This window comes from Schistocerca americana, chromosome 9 (assembly GCF_021461395.2).
Source record: "Schistocerca americana isolate TAMUIC-IGC-003095 chromosome 9, iqSchAmer2.1, whole genome shotgun sequence".
Taxonomy (NCBI): Eukaryota; Metazoa; Arthropoda; class Insecta; order Orthoptera; family Acrididae; genus Schistocerca; species Schistocerca americana.
This window is the reverse complement of record NC_060127.1, coordinates 60,646,443-60,668,066: the sequence shown is the minus strand read 5'-3', so window position 1 is coordinate 60,668,066 and position 21,624 is coordinate 60,646,443. Positions and strand designations below refer to the sequence as shown.

The 21,624-nt window shown below is 39.5% G+C and overlaps 1 protein-coding gene across 4 annotated transcripts in view; it reads left to right on the top strand.

The window, feature by feature from the left end:
* Nucleotides 1–21,624, top strand: part of LOC124551061 (speckle-type POZ protein-like) — a 68,196-nt gene that overhangs the window by 36,054 nt on the left and 10,518 nt on the right. For 2 of the 4 annotated variants that reach the window (XM_047125940.1, XM_047125939.1), the window contains exons 3-4: nucleotides 6,550–7,588; nucleotides 12,441–12,532. In XM_047125940.1, the coding sequence (XP_046981896.1) occupies nucleotides 6,550–7,577 (1,028 nt within the window). In that variant the 3' untranslated portion in view covers nucleotides 7,578–7,588; nucleotides 12,441–12,532. Of the gene's footprint in view, nucleotides 1–6,549; nucleotides 7,589–12,440; nucleotides 12,533–21,624 lie in introns of those variants that run through there. The other 2 variants (XM_047125942.1, XM_047125943.1) reach the window with 1 other exon arrangement.

Below are 21,624 nucleotides of genomic sequence, written 5' to 3'. Positions count from 1 at the left end.
CTGTGTATACTCATAGGAAGTTTTCTTTCTAAAATAAACCAAATATTACACAGATTAATACATTTTTTATTAAATCTGGCAAAACATGTAGCTCACAGACTCAGAACAGTGATTTTATAAACAAAATGTAGCTAAGAGTGTGACTCTAACTGGATTCCTTGCACACAGACTCCAGATTAGCATTGCTGGCACCTATGTAGCTTATGGTACTAAACAATAGAATTATATTATCCTCAGGTTAGCATGTTTCTAGCATTTGTAAACTTAGAGAAAGCTTTTGACAGTGTTGACTGGAATACTCTCTTTCAAATTCTGAAGGTGGCAGCGGTAAAATACAGGGAGCGAAAGGCAATTTACAATTTGTACAGAAGCAGATGAAAGGAGGATATAAGATGAACATCAACAAAAGCAAAACGAGGATAATGGAATGTAGTCAAATTAAATCGGGTGATGCTGAGGGTATTAGGTCAGGAAATGAGACACTTAAAGTACTAAATGAGTTTTGCTATTTGGGGAGCAAAATAACTGATGATGGTCGCAGTAGAGAGGATATAAAATGTAGACTGGCAATGGCAAGGAAAGTGTTTCTGAAGAAGAGAAATTTGTTAACATCGAGTATAGATTTAGGTGTCAGGAAGTCTTTTCTGAATGTATTTGTATGGAGTGTAACCATGTATGGAAGTGAAACATGGACAATAAAAAGTTTTGACAAAAAGAGAATAGAATCTTTCGAAATGTGGTGCTACAGAAGGATGCTGAAGGTTAGATGGGTAGATCACATAACTAATGAGGAGGTATTGAATAGAATTGTGGAGAAGAGAAATTTGTGGCACGACTTGACTAGAATAAGGGATCGGTTGGTAGGACATATTCTGAGGCATGAAGGGATCACCAATTTAGTATTGGAGGGCGGTGCGTAGGGTAAAAATCGTAGAGTGAGACCAAGAGATGAATACACTAAACAGATTCAGAAGGATGTAGGTTGCAGTAGGTACTGGGAGATGAAGAAGCTTGCACAGGATAGAGTAGCATGGAGATTTGCATCAAACCAGTCTCCGGATTGAAGACCATAACAGCATTTTTAACATGCATGTACGTGAATTTGCTTCTATACGGGCTGATTTTGTACTTAAAGACAGTTACATAATTATTTTCGACAGTTGGCACACATGCAGCTTGCAGATGTGTGTCAAAAATTATGCCATTAGTTTTAAAAAATCGAATTTTGATTCCTGCAACCATAGTTCAGGTGTAGATGTTGACATGGTGACTCCTTCCATGTACAGTTAAAGCCATTGTGATGTTTAGTCTCAAGTATTTTGATGCAACTACCAATGCTAGTCTGTGCTGTGCAGGAATCCACATCTCTACATGAAAACAACACCCTACATCCACTTGCACCCTCTTACTACAGCCAAGCCTTGGTCTTCCTCTAAAAAATTTTACCCCCTACATTAATCTCATTTGCCAAATAAAACTGCTGAATGCCTCCAGATGAGTGCTGTGTCTTCTTCTAGGCTAATGGTGTCATAAAGCTCTTTTCTCTGCAAATCAGTTTAGTGCCCCTTCATTCTGTCGATATAGGTTTCAGTATTGTTCTGTAGCACCACATTTCAAAGTCTTCTGTTCCTGTATTGTCAGTAATTTCATCCACATCTCACTTCCATACAAGGCTACACTGGAGACAAGTACTTTCAGAAAATATTTTCTAACACTCACATTTATATTTTCTGAAACTGCCAGTCTGCATTTTGTGTCCTCTTTGCTTCAGTCACTGTCAATTATGTTACTAACCAAATGGCTAATCCATGTACTTCTTTTACTGTCTCATTTCTGAGTCTCCTCAGCATCACCCAGATTTGACAAATTTCCATTAACTTTCTCTCCTCAATGTGTCACCCATTCAGTTCAACTGGTCTTACAATAAAAGTCTGCCACAGTAGATGTTATCAAAGCTGACAATATTCCTCCAAGAAAAGTAAAATATTGTATGTAATTAACTATTGTAATTTTGTCACAAATTCATAATAATATTTGTTTTTAAACTTAATTTCATCAACAAGACACATTCTAAAAATCCTATAATTACTGTTTAATAATTTCATATTATTTTGAAATTTGTTTTTGTTGAAAGTTTTATATCATATATAACAGTTTATATCATATATGTACTATAATGTAACACAACAATACTATACTTGATTATTTTCATGTGTATAAATGGTAATTTGTTACACTTGCATTGTAAATGCTTAAAACTGCTTCAGTAAATATACCTACCACCTGTCATATCCAGATGTAATCGTCTTTTGATCAGCAGACTGTGAAGGTATTTTTGTGTACTTTCTGACTGAGCCTGAGTTATGTAGAGAATGGTCCCACTGTAATTCATTCATATTCTACAATAAACATTTTATAAGTGACAAAGTATATACTCACTTTTTGAATTGGTCTCTTGCTATGCTTGCTACAAGAACAGCGTCATTTCGTTTGAAGAACCATAACTAATGTATTTCCCTCAATAAATAAGGTTAAAAATAAAAGCAAAGTATCATGATGACTTTGGTAAGTATTTATAGTGGTGAAATGGGTTGCCAGATGGTCAATATCTTTAATAAGTCAAAACATATTGGGGATAGTTGGCTGCATTGCCTTGTATGTAAATTCGTATGGGACACAATGGTTTGATAAGTTAGCTACTGTGGAAAGCTCATTGCAAATCAGATTTAACTGATGAATGACCAGTGCCGATCAAAAAAAGTTGCTCATTAAATATAGTAATACACTCACAGAAATAAGTTTTTGAATCACAACATGCTTGTTAATATCACAGAACAGCACATTTTTCAATCAGTAACTGTATGACACTAATATTCATTAAGCTGAACCAAATTTATCAATGTGTTTATAAAATAACCACATGTACTTTGTCAATGTATTAAAATGCGTTGTCATATGTTCTCTTCAGTGAATAACCACGTGAATTTCAGGTAAACTACTGTGACCATTTATGTTTCACATAAACTATCCTTTTCTTATTTTCTTCTCCATCACAATAAATTTACTTCTTTCTGTAATATATGTATCATATCCTGAATATTAAAACTTTTGACATCCATCTAATTATACTTGCAAAAAAGTAAATCCATAATGTTCTTAAGTACAAGGAACATGTCCTGAAATATTCAAAAGACTCATCTTTTCTAAAATAATATCTGATTCTTATAATAATTTAATGATCCTGTTCCACCGTTGTAATCTTATTTCTCCATTGTCTTATTTGGAAGAAACACATGCTTTAGAATATCAAACATCTGAAACAATTTGGCATCAATTCATGCATAGACTTAGAGGTAAAATGAATTTGCAGCTGGGTGAGATGACCTAGGATAACTAAATCTGTTCATTAAAACAATACATAAATGAAGAACATTTCAGCCATTCAAAATTACATACTTAGTTGAATGTTAATAGTCAGGTAATTAATATTGTGAAGGCACTTGATTCACATAAAGGTACAATATTTTAATGAAGACATGATATAAAGAAATCAGTAACTGTACATATTGTGTTGTGACTTAATTACAAATTATGATATAATTATTCTCATGAGTTTCATACAGAGAATATTCATTAGCAACATGATTAAGATTGATACTCCAGGAATGTCATCAATAAAAGAAGCTCTCACACCGCCATCCTAATCACACCTTCGGAAGATAAAATTTAAATTCTAGAATGTAGGCACTGTAGCTGCCTTCCATCGATCTGCTGTCGTCGACTTCTCTGATGTATGATATTAATGTTGTTATCTACTGTGTATGCTCGGCTTTTAGTTATATTTGTACCTCAGATAGAACAGCCACAAACATCTTCACTGTAAAGGCAACTGAATTTCAGATTTTCATAATAATTCATGTTAACTTTCATTTGTTGCTGCGTTACTGAAGACTAGATAGTTAATAACATCTTTGGATGTTATTTATTAATTACTAATACACATATAATTATGGAAATTGCTTTAGTTTTTTATTAAAAACATTCAATAATAATTAAATGATCATGAATGATTGTGCTTTGTATAGAGGGAATAAGAGGGTTGATTCTACAATCACTCTCAGCAATTACAGCAACTAAAATGTCCATGATTTTTATAGTTTGTCACTCATAGTGATCCATTACTATACTTCGATATAGTCATTCAAACTTCATATGCTTTTATTTTCACAAAGCTACATGTCCAATTCCGTTCTTGTATTCAATTTAATGTCCCTTCGTATAGTCCACAGATCCTATTATCGGTTATTCGGCATGTAACAGAATTTAATACTGAGCGCTACTTTTTCTCACACACACACAATTCCTCCGATATTCTTAGTCCATGACCTTACAGTAAAAGTCTGTCCCATTTAAATTAACTATAGTCAATTTTGTTGCAGTTTTACAAAAGTGCCCTGATCCCTTCCATAGCATATCACACAGAAATGCCCGCTATATTGCACGCTGCAGCTATGAAGACTTATTCAGAGCGCAGAAGACAAGACAAGAGTACTAACAATACCCGTGTATGGTTTATATAGTACAGTTTAGAAACACAAGTAGCCGCATTAAACCGTCTTTGATTTCCCTGAAGCACTACTTTGCTGCAGGCATTATTCTGATGAGACATTGTATATCAGTAATTTTAATTAAAACTTTTTCACTGCTTTTAATTATTTCCAATATTATAAATCGCCTCTCCACTATATGAGAGTAAGCCTGATAATATTGTTCTTGATTAAAAGAGTAGTTATAGCACCTGTCCGTAGTAGCCCAAAGTCAGAGCATATTGAAACATGAGCGATAGTAACACTTTGGGACATATGTATTAGTCTTAGAAACTGGCTAGTGGAGAATACAAAATGAGGTCACGAGGACTTGCATCATCTTCAGAAGCAGGATTAATATGTAAGCAAAAGTGGTGTAGAGGCAAAATTAATAGCATGTTGGCAAGAGTTAATAACTATGAATATTACTACTACCTCTCATCTCAAAGAGAACAGAATATGTAGAAACGTGTGGATACCACCTCACAGATGTTGATGTTGGCAACAGAATTGCAAGTTTCCATCAGACACCAATAGCGGTTGTGCGGGATCCGACAGACTCCGTGCAGCACACCCACTGAGCACCTCCAGTGGCCGTGCACTACGAGCGCCCTCTACCACCGTGATGTAAGATGGCCGGCAGCAACCACGTATCCAATCCCACTCGGAGCCTCTTCGCTGCGTGGCACTATGCAGGTGCTGCCTAGCGGTGGCTCAGAAACTGTCATCCGTGCTTTAATTCAAAGAGCCTCAGTGTTATTGCTGTTGTATGAGCTGGACTCTGTTTCTTGCTGAATTATTTGTAATGTTTCTTCATACGCTTGGAGAAATATAAGTTAAGTAAATCTCCTGTTTGATGTGTTAATTTGTTCACTAATCATTTCTGCTCATCTCCAGCTTTCTGCACCACTCTGTAGCCCCCTATGCTTACTACTGTATAGAAAATACATAGACATGATGCAATATAGAAGCGTGTAAAATGTCCATGCTACATAGCTGGGAGACCTGTGCTCATTGAGTACGTAACACTGCACGTGTGTGTATATGTGAAGTAGACAAAGTTTGAGTCTGTACAAACATTTACATTTACTCCTAGCATATTGTGTCTTTAACCAGAATTTATTAAAATTCTCTCTCAAGAATTTGTTAAAATTCTCTCTCAAGATTCAGCATTATTTAAATTTTTAGTGAAACACTGTCAAAGAATTTCAACAAATTTAATTTTGATACTATCAGTTTTGTTGGAACAAAAATATTCTTTTAATGTTAAATGAAATCGGTAAAATGATGATGCTATGTGACCTATCTAACCACAACCCCCTCTCCCTCATACGGCTACCCGTTACCCTGTTTCTCTTTTTTTTCCCCCCCCCAGAGATGCACTACTGTTTCTCCACTTTTCCATTTATCTAATCACTATACATTAATGTTAACACTAAAACTATGTTAAGCACATAATTTTATCTTAACATTTGCAATACCTATATTTAGAATCTTCAGTTTTTGTTGAAGTCTGAGTATTTCTCTGGACAAAAAACAAATGCAGTAACAAAATATAACTGTTTAAATGTATGAATTTAACAAGAATAACTGGCAAAACCCTCATCATGTGAGGAAACTGAAAAATTCACTGATCTGCTCATAGGATGCAGTAAATGCCACCTTGATTCACATCACTTTCAGAGTAAAAGTAGATTTTTCTGTTTATAAAATAGATGCATGCTATCACTCATTGTATTGTCCCTCATTATTTGGTGTAACGGTGTAGCTGGTCTTTTTTTTTCCTCTCCACTTTGCAAGAACAATTTCTACTCTCAGGGATGTTTGTGGTAGTAGTGTTAGGTGAATAACCCAACATCTATGCTTTATGTGGATGGTACTGTGCTCAAGGCTTAATTTAATATATATGTTCGACAGCAAAAATGGTATATTGTTAAACATTATGGGATGTTGTTTGTTTCAGATAAAGGGACTGTGACAACTGCTATTGCAGAAGTAGCAGAAGATATAAAAAGTCCTTTGAACTATTCAAGTGGGACAAAATTTAAGAATTGCTCAACTGCCAACACCTGGACTGTAAGGGGACTGAAGAGCTTCACTGCAGCAACAACCTGCATAGAGTCCCTTCCGTTCAAGCACCAGAACTCCAGTACTTGGTGCATGGTCCTTACAAGGGACTCAGATGGACTTTATCTGTCATTTTTGCTGAAAGATAGTCCAACTGAAATGCTTCTGAGAGCAAATGTAAGAGCAGACGAGATTCTTCGTACTGGAGAAAAGCGAGAAGTGTTCCCGAGCACGTGGTATAGTTTGGATGAAGGAGAGAGAACTGAAATGCTGCCTGTTAGGAAAACTGAAACTGCAGGAGAGGGCGATGACGAAGATGAGATAACCTTGCAGTGTGAAGTCTGCATACAGTGCATTGTACAGGATGAGCTACCTGTGGTAAACACGACAGAAGTACAAGCTGATGTAGTAAGGGGTCTGTATGAGATGTTGCTCAAAGAAGTCCACACAGACTTTGAGCTTCATGCAGGAGACACTGTTCTCAAGGCACACAGAGCACTACTATCTGTACGGAGCCCTTACTTCGCTGACATGCTGCAGCCTGACACAAAGGAAGCACAGGAAGGCTTCGCACAGGTCTCAGATGTGAAGCCGGAGGTATTGAAACAGGTTCTATTGTATATGTACACGGGTGTCGCTCCGGCTCTCAAAGACATGTCGTGGGACCTACTGAAAGCAGCTGACAAATACCAACTCCGGCAGTTGAAGCGCCAGTGCGAAGCACACATTGCCAGCTGTCTGAATGTGGAAAATGCTGCAGAAACTGCAGCCAATGCCTCTGTTTTCTCGTGCGACATGCTGTGGGACCGAGCCGTCCTTTTCATCAAGCGCAACCTCAGTGAGGTGATGTGCACGCCTGGATGGACTGAAGCAGGAGCTACACATCCGGAAGCCATACAGCGTATTAACGAGCTGATGGAATGAGCCAGTGAGAGGTAACTAACTGTACCTGTTCTCAGAACCTTTGTCCAGCTGTTCTGTCTTTTTCTTTGTCTTCATCTTTCTCCCTGCCTTTTCTCATTGCTCTGCAGGGTCAGCAGTGTTACACAGGATGTCCAAATGACACCACTAGTCCCCTCAGGACAGAATCTTTGTGCCCCTTCTGTCTGTGTCAATAGTAAATCTAAAAGTGTGAGAATGTTTTCTAACAATTTGCATACCATTTCATTGAGGCTCAGCCCAGTATTTACTTAGTTCGATGTGGGTAACTATTTAAGATAAACAAATCCAGGCTGGCCAGCTCATCAGCCCTCACCTTTAATCTGCGAGGATGGGATCTAGAACAGCCTCACCTCCCTGAATACCAGAAGCAGGTATGTGGTTGTCTGGGTAGGTTTTTGACAACTGTATTACAATGGGTGATTAAAAAGTTTCCATTCGAAGGCTTCACGGTCCAGAATCTTTATACCGTTCAGGCAGAATCACCCTGAGTATTGAGGCAATCATCCCACCAGATTCAAGGTACTAGTCTGGTTAAACACCGTGTCCGCTGCACGCGGATGCCTGCAACTACCTACTGCACACCCTTGTGCAACAGGAATTGTCAACCCTCTGAAGCCTTTTTTAAGGGACTGAAGGCATGATAACCACATGGGGAGAGATCAGGACTATAGGGCAAGTGCTCCAGTATCTCTCACTTGAGTTGGTCCGTAACGAATGAGGCTGGCTTCCCAGATTGACCAGTATCTTCTGTCAAACCTCACAACTCCAATCACTGATTTGCAACAGATATGCTGCTTCATATACATTCTTCATTCTCCAGTGGATGTCTGCCTTTGTTTGTCCTTCAGCAACCAGGTAAAAAGTGACAGCACGTCGGTCCTGTTTGGACACAGTTGACAATAACATAACTGTAGTTCATCCACATTTCTGCACTTACTGTATGCACGTCATAAGGACACGAATGCCACACTAATCTCTTGTCTGTATGTCAGTCCTTATATACCCACATCAGAGTTGTTCCATGTTTGAGACACGCAGTAGCAATGCTCTCAGACAGAAACTTCTCGATTGTCCCTTGTAGCATGTGGCATCAGATCTTTCTCTGCACTCCTGTCACCGTCTTCCGTCCAAAGTCAGCTTTTGATGGTACTTTGTCCTATGCAAGTAGTGCCTTCATCTCTTCTTAATTACTGCAGCCTTCATCCACTTGATGAACCTGTTTAATGAAGGCATGCCGCAGTCTCCCTCTACAATTTTTACCCCACCCACATTGTACCCTGCCCACCATTTCTCATCGCATCAGAATGTCCCATTGACATATCCCTTATTTTAGTCAAATTGTGCCATAAATTCCGTTTCTCAGTGATTTGATTCGACACCTTGCAACATAATTTTCTTCTGTACTATTGACAGAATTGTCCTTCCACTGCTAATCTTTATTTCAGCATAGAAATGGCCTCTCAACACATGTATAACATTAATCCAGATATCCAACATTGCCATATAAAATTTATGTAGCATAAGACAGTTTATACTCTAAAAATATATTGCTACAAGTCATTAAAAGAGTTTATTGGTGGTTATTAAAAAATTCATCCTCTAGCTACAAGACCATGTGCAGTTTACCCTTCAATTTTTTGATACAAATTTCATTCTCAGCTTGTAAGAGCATAGCACACTGTTAGAGAACTTGGACCTATACAGATAAACATCCCAACAGGCTGGGAGTGTGGCAAAGCGAGTCCCAGTTGGGAATATGTGAAAGGAAATTTACGGTCCTGGCATCCTGTTGCATCCTGATTGAATGTTTCGCAAGGGATTGAGCAACAGGGGATCATACTAAATGGAATTCAGCTGGTCAATTGAAGTGAGATGGACAGTTAATTATCTGACTTAAATCCCTCAGGTGGATTTATGGGCTTGCAGGATGATTAGGACAATAAGCAACTAAGAAGGGAGAATTAGCCGAGGTGCCTCTACAGTAGCCCTAACACAGACACTGACAATTTATCAGTTGCTCTGTCTTCTAGAATGGACCCTCATATACACTACTGGCCATTAAAATTGCAACACCAAGAAGAAATGCAGATGATAAACGGGCATTCATTGGACAAATATATTATACTAGAACTGACATGTGATTACATTTTCACGCAATTTGGGTGCATAGATCCTGAGAAATCGGTACCCAGAACAACCACCTCTGGCCGTAATAACAGCCTTGATACACCTGGGCATTGAGTCAAACAGAGTTTGGATGGTGTGTACAGGTACAGCTGCCCATGCAGCTTCAACACGATACCACAGTTCATCAAGAGTAGTGACTGGCGTATTGTGACCAGCCAGTTGCTCGGCAACCATTGACCAGACGTTTTCAATTGGTGAGAGATCTGGAGAAGGTGCTGGCCAGGGCAGCAGTCGAACATTTTCTGTATCCAGAAAGGTCCGTACAGGACCTGCAACATGCGGTCATGCATTATCCTGCTGAAATGTAGGGTTTCGCAGGGATCGAATGAAGGGTAGATCCACGGGTCGTAACACATCTGAAATGAACGTCCACTGTTGAAAGTTCCGTCAATGCGAACAAGAAGTGACCGAGACATGTAACCAATGGCACCCCATACCATACTTCCAATGTCCATTCACCACGATGTCACCAAACACGGATGCGACCATCACGATGCTGTAAACAGAACCTGGATTCATCCAAAAAATGACGTTTTGCCTTTCGTGCACCCAGATTCATCGTTGAGTGCACCATTGCTGGCGCTCCTGTCTGCGATGCAGCGTCAAGGCTAACCTCAGCCATGGTCTCCGAGCTGATTGTCCATGCTGCTGCAAACGTCGTCAGACTGTTCGTGCAGATGGTTGTTGTCTTGCAAATGTCCCCATCTGTTAACTCAGGGATCGAGACGTGGCTGTACAACCCGTTACAGCCATGCAGAAAACATGCCTGTCATCTCGACTGCTAGTGATACTAGGCCGTTGGGATCCAGCAAGACTTTATGTATTACCCTCCTGAACCCGCCGATTCCATATTCTGCTAACAGTCACTGGATCTTGACCAATGCGAGCAGCAATGTCGTGATACGATAAACCGTAATCACAATAGGCTACAATCCGACCTTTATCAAAGTTGGAAAGTTGATGGTACGCATTTCTACTCCTTACACGAGGCATCCCAACAACGTTTCACCAGGCAACACCGGTCAACTGCTGTTTGTGTATGAGAAATAGGTTGGAAACGTTCCTCATGTCAGTACATTGTAGGTGTCACCACTGGCACCAACCTTGTGTGAATGCTCTGAAAAGCTAATCATTTGCATATCACGGCATCCTTCCTGTCAGCTGAATTTCGCAATTTCGCATCTGTAGCATGTCATCTTTGTGTTGTAGCAATTTTTATGGTCAGTAGTGTAAAATGTAACACCATCAGAGCACTGCAGATAAACAACTTCTTTCCATCAGCTTCAGCCTATAATTTTGATTGTGTCCATCTGTGATTGCTTCTAACGTCTAACCTGTACTGCTTTCTGCCTGACCCCACACTTCTTGCTCACCACATGCTCCATCTTAGAATTTTGTCCAGCTTTTCATCTGATCCCCCTTGTCTCTGACATGAGGTAATATTGAAAGGCATCTCACCACCATACTGGTTATACTGGTGTGTTGTTCTTTAGATTTCTCCGAGTCTTTGTGGAGAGGACAGGAAGCCTTCCCCTGTATGTCCACAGCATCCTGGTCCTTTCACTGACTTTTCATGACATGGCATGTACTGCAGCACAAACTCTCTCTCTCTCTCTCTCTCTCTCTCTCTCTCTCTCTGCCCCCCTCCCCCCCCCCCCCCCTCCCCCTTGCTCTCAATTTTCCTTTTCCTCCCTCTCCTCCTGCTATCTCCTTTTTCTTAGCCTTTTTGTTTAACAGTCTTCTCCCTTTTACATTACTTATTTGTTATTATTTAAGATTTCTTTTCATTAGTTGATCTGATGACATTTTCTATTTTCCAGGAGACATAAAGTGTTTCAACTTTATCTTTGATAATGAAAGAGGCTTATGAAATGGCTTAAAATTTGTGCCACAGCCGTGACTTGAATCCATGTCTCCTGCTAACTAGGCAAATGTGCTAACCATTACACCTCTGTAATGGTATAGGTAACACACCTGTACAGGCTGCCCTCTTCCAGTACCCTCCCTAACACAACTGCTCGAAAGTAACATGCTCCTAAAATACTGTGAACATCTCAAGTTTATTTTATGAGCATAACGTGGTGTCATCGACGACATATATGACAATTTACTACTAAAAAATCATCTTTAAATTACTTGAAAATGGCCTGAGGCTGAAATTGTACAATCATACATGAAATAAAGAGAATGGCAGCTGAAGGCATCAAGAAATCTTCAAAAAAATTACACCACCCTTGCAGTATGGGTTGCAGAGCTTGAATTGACGCTTGTGTTAGGGAGGGCAGTGGACTAGGGTAGTCTGTACAGTTGTGTTACCTGTACTGTTACAGTGGTTTATGGCTACCACATCTGCCTAGTAAGCAAGAGACCCAGGTCCAAGTCCTGGCCTCGGCATGAATTTTAGTTCATTTCTTCAGCATCTATCATTAGCTGTTCATTAGCTCTATCTCCTTATTTATTTCGCTATTGTCTGAGGTCTGAGCTTCATGTACCTCATTTCTCTACTGCCTAGGGACCTTGTTCCTTTAAGTGTGTCTCCTAGCTTATTTCGCAGAGCTTCCCTAGGCACACTCTGTCCTGACCGTCTGACCCCTGTGGCTGCTTCTGCTCCATTCACTTTCTGTCTTTAGTTTTTGTTAACTTCAGTATTGTTTCTAGAATTTGGCTTTTCACTGTGGACATGACACTTCACCTGATGACGAAGGGAAGCCTCCCAGAAACGTTGCTCGGACTGGGCAATATAGAACGACCAAGTGAGTATATGAGTGTCTTGTTTCACCAAATAGAAGAAAGAAATCTTTAAAATGTATCTTAGTTCAAAACATTAATGCATTACACTATTAACGTTAATGCATTACACTATCAATCTGCGCTTGGAACTATTTTGGTTCATTTCTGCTATCAATATTTTTTGGTGTTCAGAAATGTACACAAGGAAACTGCAATCTGTCTTATAGTGAAACCTGCTCTTTGAGGGAGACTGCATTGGACGATGGACAACTGAAGGCACCAATAGATGTCTCTGCAGTGAAGGTGTTGTGAGTCTACACAACAGTAGCCATTCTAGCAGAGGGATTAAATCAGCAGCTCTTTATACCTTCAAGTGGCACTCATTGCAATTTTGGAACCGATTACTGCATTTTGTTACATCATAACTGTGCTCCTACTGTAAGTTCTCCCTTATAAATTCTAATTAAAACTACCATATTCCTAAGACTCTTGCTGTCAGACCTTTTGAGTATGACGCATTATAACAGACCGTGTTGAACTAAGAAATTAAACTGCAGACGAACTGTGCATAATGTGTCTGTCATTACCTGTCACATAACATTAATTGTAAAAGATGGTCATAATAGATGACCATTTACTCAGATTATTGAAGTTCCAACAATAGAACACTCCTAACTACACCCTGCCCACTCACATTGATGAAATTCATAAATTCAAGTCTGTTCACTCTGAAAAGCTATGGTCAATCCAACCTCACTATATCAATTAAATCTGCTCCTCAATACAGCTATTAAAAACATTCCCCTTCAATTTCACTTACACCTGCCCTCAGACACTGTCACCAGATACTGACCAACTCGAACCCATTACTGACTTCGCGCACTCGCCACCGCTAGTGTCGTCAGCGCGACACGACAGTACCGCAACCACTGAAAGAAAGCACAAAGTGACAAATAATTCTGGAAGCTAAAGTCCACCAGTTAGCGTATGCTGATAGGTAGCTCACTGGTAAGGCTACGGATAATGGTACCCTTACACTCCCAGCTTCATTCTCACAACTTACATGAGTTTTATAGAGTGAAACAGGTTCCCCACTTGCAAAATGCTATGTCTGTATCTTTAGCTATTAGTGATTGTTGGATTAAGTGACTCTGGAACAAAATACACAGTCCAATCACTTCAGTGTGACCAACATCTGTGTTTGACGTCAATACACAGTAACCACTTACAGTTGGCAGGTGGCAGCACTGGCAGTGGACAAGTATAGAAAGTGTGTCAGGGATTGCGGAAAACAGTACATTCGTTGTTGTAATGCCAGAATGGAGGGATTTGTCTGCTGTCCAGTAGGGTATGATTATTAGCTTTTGGGCCAAGGGTGGAGGCATTTCCAAAACAGCTAATTTGTAAGCTATTCGTGTGCTCCCATGGTTAAAGTATACTGTGTGTGGAAGAATGGCACTATCCAAACCAGTGCCAAGGTGGTAGTGGTGCACAACGGGCCAGTGGTGATGGGAGGACAATTGCTGTGAAAATGTGTATGGGCAAGTAGATGTGCAACTGTTGAGCAACTGACCACCCAGATGAACTGGTGGGCTACTAACAGTGTCTGCTTAATGACAGTTCAGCGAACATTGCTGCATATGGCCCTCTGATTCGGGCACCTGGTTCATGCACCAATGCTAACTGTTGTTTATTAGTGACAAAGGCTGGAATTTGCACCCTAGTACTGCACCTGGACGTCACTGAGTGGTGACAGATGGCCTTTTCAGGTGAACCACATTCTGTGCTCCATCGGCGTGTACAGCCCAGCAGCAGTGATCGGAAGGGCCAAAACTGGAGGAGGGAGCATTAGGTCTGGGGAATGTTTTTGTGGCATTCCTTGTGTGATCTCATCATTCTGAAAGGCATAGTAGATCAACACACATATGCATCTATCCTTGAGAACCATGTGCACCTCTACGTGCAGTTTGCTTTTTGCCCGGCACAATGGTATCTACCAGTGGCAGGATGCAATGTGTCACACAGCTCGCAGTGTACATATGTGGTTCAAAAAGCATTAGGATGCGTTTACCGTATTTCCCTGGCACCATACTTCCCAGATTTAAATCTAATTAAGAATCTGTGGGATCACCTCATTCTGGCTGTTCGCGCTGTGGATCCTAAATGGAAAAACCTAGGTCAGCTGCCCACAGCACTGGGATTGGCATGGCTCCACATCCATGTTTTTTACCTTCCAGAACCTGAGTGACATGTCCACACTGCAAAAGGTGATTACTCATTCTTGACTGGTGGTCACATTAATGTGGCGAGACCTGGTACTGGACTACTAATGTAAAGGTTCTTGGTTCCTTGCTGTATTGATGCTATTATCTTCTTCTTCTTCCATTTTTTTTGTCACTTCTTCTACATCTGACAACAACTTGTTAATGTGAAAAATGCCAAGATGCACGAGGCTGTGGGGTCCATGTCAAACTGGATAAGCCATTTCTAAGGTTATTTCACTATGCCCCATTAGTCCTATTTGAATGCTTGAGAAATTTTCAAAGATGAGACACCGAGTGTTTTGTAGGCCATCTCTTTTGTGAATACGCTCATTAATCGTTCTTAAGACATGATCCTTTACAAACCTCAGATTAAGTCTTCCATGTCCCCCCCCCCCCCCCTCGAAAGTTGTGCCATCTTATCTCAAAAACTGTCTCCATAACAATTCCTTTTATTGGTAATGCAATGGAGTGTTTCTTACCTAATTTGCATCCAAAGACTAAGCACAGTTCAATTCTTTCACAGCCATTTTTATGCACAAAAAACGTAACACTTCAACACAAATGCACCACTGAAAGTTTTTCAGCAATCAATGCTCTGGTGGCAACAGGATGAATCATGGACCCATTTAATATGCAACACGTTTTAAAACTTGTGAAAGGCTTTCAACAATTCACATGAGGTCTGTTCTTAGTATTATCACTACAAAGGGTCACAACACCACAAACAGACTACAGAGACATCTATTGGTTCAGGCTTAAAGATCAAGCTGCCTTTCTTAGGACATCATTAACTTCAGCCAATCACCAATACCACCACATCCAGATGCCGGTCAGCCCCAGAGGACAGGTGATGATGTAGGCTGATGATAAGCATTTAGCCAGTTACAGTTGTATAAATCGTGTGTGTGTGTGTGTTTATTTTTCTCTTTTAAGAACATATTTTGTGGTTTACTTTACAGCTCACATTGAATGCAGTGTTACATAGCCCTTTGTCATAAGCTGTAGTGTACAAGAGCTCATTTACACTGTAGAAACAGTTTTATATCAATGCTTAGAAAGAGTGTTGCAAATCTTTTTGTTGTTGTTCTCTCTGAAGTTTGAAGTGAGTTTTTCTATGGGTTTTGTTCGTGTATAGGATGGCTGTGATTTGAAATCCATGGTAGTGTGTTTGGTCGTGGAAGAAATTTAATTTCACTGTTGTGTTGTTTGTCGATATATTGAGTATTGTGAAAAAATTTGAACTATGCCCATTATAGGGCATCATGTTGGTAGATGCTTTGTAGTGTTAGTATCTCAATTGCTTCAAATACTTGCATATATTATTCTCTACATTTAAGAGTGGCAATTACTGTTCTTGCTCTTTCCTGCATTTTCGACGCCTTGTTGGTATTGGTTTTTGAGGTTCCACCCCACAAAATTATGCCATAACTTAACGTAAACTGAATTGGTGCGTAGTCTGTCATTTTCATAATATTTGTGTTCTTTAGGTAGCTGAGTTTGTGCGGGACTGTTCACACAGTCTCTGTTGGGTCCAGTGCTAAAATTTCTTCGTGATTATCACTAAACTCATGCTTAAAATTATTTATGGCTGGTAAATGAGTGATAAATCATTTTAACAAACTAAGCCCTCACAGTTTAAGCACTTGCACATGGCCTTTTTACACAATTTCGTTTTATAAATGACGTTAAATAATGTTCCACCTAGTTTTGGAGTAATGCGTGATCTCTAGTAGTTAATTTTAAATGTTAGCTTCTAATTCCAACAGTTTGCACACATCTTAAACCAGGAGTGAATGTAGCAATTTGCCACCCCAAAGCAGAGAAAAGTATTTCTATCCCTCATTTCAAAATAAATGTACCACCGAGTAACTTAAATTTGTATATAACTGAATACAATAACTACTACTGCTGCTGCTACTCTCACCCACTACACAAAAAGGGCGACAAGACAGACATCAACAATTACAGAGGAATTTCCCTGCTCCCAGTTACTTACAAAATCCTTTCCAAAGCACTATTAAACAGGAGAGAATCCCAAGCAGATCCATTAATTGGTGAATACCAGGCCAGATTCAGGAAAGGACAATCATGTGCATAACATATCTGGTGCTTAAAGACGATAATACAAATGAGAAAATGCAGAAACACAGTAATTACATTCATCTACTTCAGGAAAGCATACGATTCAGTGGACCATGAAATCCTGTGTAAAGTTATGGAAGAATTTGGGATCGACCGAAAGACATGAAAAAATCACAGGACACTTACAGGAACAACATCCAAAGTGAAATTCATAATATCAGAACCCTTTGCAATCAAAACTGGAGTCTGACATGGGGATGGACTATCCCAAATGCTTTCAACATTGTTCTAGAAAAGAACATCACGGAATGTGAATCTCATGTAAAGGGCTTTCGTTGACAATATAGCAATTATCACCAATAACAGAACAGATCAATTCACGCAGTGGAAAAGCTACATGAAATTACTACAAAAACCAGACTACAGATATCTCGTGAAAAAACCAAATATATGAAAGACAGCCAGAAGATAAATCCTCTTTAATCACAAAACATGGTAAAACTGTACAAGTCTGCCATTTTAAATACCTTGGAGAAACTATACAGTCCTCAAGATTAAACTGAACCACCAATAAACAAAAGAATTGCTGAGCTCCAGAACACTTACAAGCTAATATGGACACATTACAACAAGAAGTGCATTTCAACAGATGCAAAATTAAGGCACTATAGAACAGTGATTCTTCCAGAAGCAATCTACACAGCTGAAGCAGTGGTGATTGATGGTCATTCAAAAATAGAAAAGCAGGAAAGAAAAATTCTCAGGAAGATTTACAGGGCAATCAACAAAAATGGCATTTGGACGAAGAGACCACAAAATGAACTCTATATAAAGACCAACACAATAACAGAAGAAATCAGAAAACACCGAGCCAAATTTTATACACCTATCTACAGACTCCAGAACAGCAAGGAAACTTTTCAATATAATAACAAAGAGTAAATGCGGCACAGAATGGCTGAAAGAAGTCCAGAGGTATCTGCAGCAGGTCAACATGAAAAATCTCGAAGGCCACACTGAGTGCCGGAATAAAATCACAAGGGTGAAGTTTGAGGTGGTTACATTGCACCGGCCTGGTAAAAAATGGATAGAAGAATGGAAGGACCAGCATTCTCAGAGGATGAAGAGTTTTTGGGAGGCAAAGAAGAAAAATGTCCGGAGATGAAATTATGAATTCAAGTTCAATCGCTCTCCTGAAGGGGACAAACGTTATAATAATAATAATAAATATATGCAAATTGAACTTGCAACATTCAAACCAGGCAAAATGTTATAAAATGATGTTATTAAATACTCAAAAATTCTTCCAAGGCTTTGTGATGCTGTCACAGTTTTCTAACACATTTCAATGGTTCAGTGTTGTCCCATCCAGGAAAATGAATTTGAACTCAAAATTGCTGTTAAAACTCTTCCAGTGCTCCCCCCCCCCCCCTCCCCTCCCCCTCCCCTCCCCTCCCCTCTCCTCTCCTCTCCCTGCAATTTTGATATCAATCTGCCTGTAATAACCAGAAAGAAATGTATTCATCTGAAAATCTTACTTTCCATCAAAAGCTTTATCAGGCTTGGTTGTTTCTTCTACTTTCAGTTTATTGACTTTTTTCCTATCTGAGCCCCTTTTTCTACATATTCATTTTACTCTTTTGTGCTACTCTTTTTATATGTGGTGTACATAAAATGGTTTTCTCGAATTTATTTAAGTAAATAATCGTACAACTTTATTACAGTATCAGTATCAACACTTTGCAATAGCTTATTCCTAGCTTTAAATCTCTTCCATAACATTAACTAAGAAGTAGTTGTTATTGCAGTTAAGACTGCTCAGTGTTCCAGCTGCCTCATATCTTAGTGAAGCCTTTTGAGTTTCATTGTCCCGAATAACTTCCAAAGCTAATATTATTTCTACCGAGTTAAGCTAATTCTTCTGATTTGTGCCCTAAATTTGGGACAAAGCAAATACATCTTTTTATAAAAAACCGTAATAACAAAATACAGCTGATCCAGTTGCATAATACTATGTTGTTGTTGTTGTGGTCTTCAGTCCTGAGACTGGTTTGATGCAGCTCTCCATGCTACTCTATCCTGTGCAAGCTTTTTCATCTCCCAGTACCTACTGCAACCTACATCCTTCTGAATCTGCTTAGTGTATTCATCTCTTGGTCTCCCTCTACGATTTTTACCCTCCACGCTGCCCTCCAATACTAAATTGGTGATCCCTTGATGCCTCAGAACATGTCCTACCAACCGATCCCTTCTTCTGGTCAAGTTGTGCCACAAACTTCTCTTCTCCCCAATCCTATTCAATACTTCCTCATTAGTTATGTGATCTACCCATCTAATCTTCAGCATTCTTCTGTAGCACCACATTTCAAAAGCTTCTATTCTCTTGTTGTCCAAACTATTTATCGTCCATGTTTCACTTCCATACATGGCTACACTCCATACGAATACTTTCAGAAATGACTTCCTGACACTTAAATCTATACTGGATGTTAACAAATTTCTCTTCTTCAGAAACGCTTTCCTTGCCATTGCCAGCCTACATTTTATATCCTCTCTACTTCGACCATCATCAGTTATTTTGCTCCCCAAATAGCAAAACTCCTTTACTACTTTAAGTGCCTCATTTCCTAATCTAATTCCCTCAGCATCACCCGACTTAATTAGACTACATTCCATTATCCTTGTTTTGCTTTTGTTGATGTTCATCTTATATCCTCCTTTCAAGACACTGTCCATTCCATTCAACTGCTCTTCCAAGTCCTTTGCTGTCTCCGCCAGAATTACAATGTCATCGGCGAACCTCAAAGTTTTTATTTCTTCTCCATGAATTTTAATACCTACTCCGAATTTTTCTTTTGTTTCCTTTACTGCTTGCTCAATATACAGATTGAACAACATCGGGGAGAGGCTACAACCCTGTCTTACTCCCTTCCCAACCACTGCTTCCCTTTCATGTCCCTCGACTCTTATAACTGCCATCTGGTTTCTGTACAAATTGTAAATAGCCTTTCGCGCCCTGTATTTTACCCCCGACACCTTTAGAATTTGAAAGAGAGTATTCCAGTCAACATTGTCAAAAGCTTTCTCTAAGTCTACAAATGCTAGAAACATAGGTTTGCCTTTCCTTAATCTTTCTTCTAAGATAAGTCGTAAGGTCAGTATTGCCTCACGTGTTCCAGTGTTTCTACGGAATCCAAACTGATCTTCCCCGAGGTTGGCTTCTACTAGTTTTTCCATTCGTCTGTAAAGAATTCGTGTTAGTATTTTGCAGCTGTGACTTATTAAGCTAATAGTTCGGTAATTTTCACATCTGTCAACACCTGCTTTCTTTGGGATTGGAATTATTATATTCTTCTTGAAGTCTGAGGGTATTTCGCCTGTTTCATACATCTTGCTCACCAGATGGTAGAGTTTTGTCGTGACTGGCTCTCCCAAGGCCGTCAGTAGTTCCAATGGAATATTGTCTACTCCGGGGGCCTTGTTTCGACTCAGGTCTTTCAGTGCTCTGTCAAACTCTTCACGCAGTATCATATCTCCCATTTCATCTTCATCTACATCCTCTTCCATTTCCATAATATTGTCCTCAAGTACATCGCCCTTGTATAGACCCTCTATATACTCCTTCCACCTTTCTGCTTTCCCTTCTTTGCTTAGAACTGGGTTTCCATCTGAGGTCTTGATATTCATACAAGTCGTTCTCTTATCTCCAAAGGTCTCTTTAATTTTCCTGTAGGCGGTATCTATCTTACCCCTAGTGAGATAGGCCTCTACATCCTTACATTTGTCCTCTAGCCATCCCTGCTTAGCCATTTTGCACTTCCTGTCGATCTCATTTTTGAGACGTTTGTATTCCTTTTTGCCTGTTTCACTTACTGCATTTTTATATTTTCTCCTTTCATCAATTAAATTCAATATTTCTTCTGTTACCCAAGGATTTCTACTAGCCCTCGTCTTTTTACCTACTTGATCCTCTGCTGCCTTCACTACTTCATCCCTCAAAGCTACCCATTCTTCTTCTACTGTATTTATTTCCCCCATTCCTGTCAATTGTTCCCTTATGCTCTCCCTGAAACTCTGTACAACCTCTGGTTCTTTCAGTTTATCCAGGTCCCATCTCCTTAAATTCCCACCTTTTTGCAGTTTCTTGAGTTTTAATCTACAGGTCATAACCAATAGATTGTGGTCAGAGTCCACATCTGCCCCTGGAAATGTCTTACAATTTAAAACCTGGTTCCTAAATCTCTGTCTTACCATTATATAATCTATCTGATACCTTTTAGTATCTCCAGGGTTCTTCCATGTATACAACCTTCTTTCATGATTCTTAAACCAAGTGTTAGTTATGATTATGTTGTGCTCTGTGCAAAATTCGACCAGGCGGCTTCCTCTTTCATTTCTGTCCCCCAATCCATATTCACCTACTATGTTTCCTTCTCTCCCTTTTCCTACACTCGAATTCCAGTCACCCATGACTATTAAATTTTCGTCTCCCTTCACAATCTGAATAATTTCTTTTATTTCATCATACATTTCTTCAATTTCTTCGTCATCTGCAGAGCTAGTTGGCATATAAACTTGTACTACTGTAGTAGGCGTGGGCTTCGTATCTATCTTGGCCACAATAATGCGTTCACTATGCTGTTTGTAGTAGCTTACCCGCATTCCTATTTTCCTATTCATTATTAAACCTACTCCTGCATTACCCCTATTTGATTTTGTGTTTATAACCCTGTAGTCACCTGACCAGAAGTCTTGTTCCTCCTGCC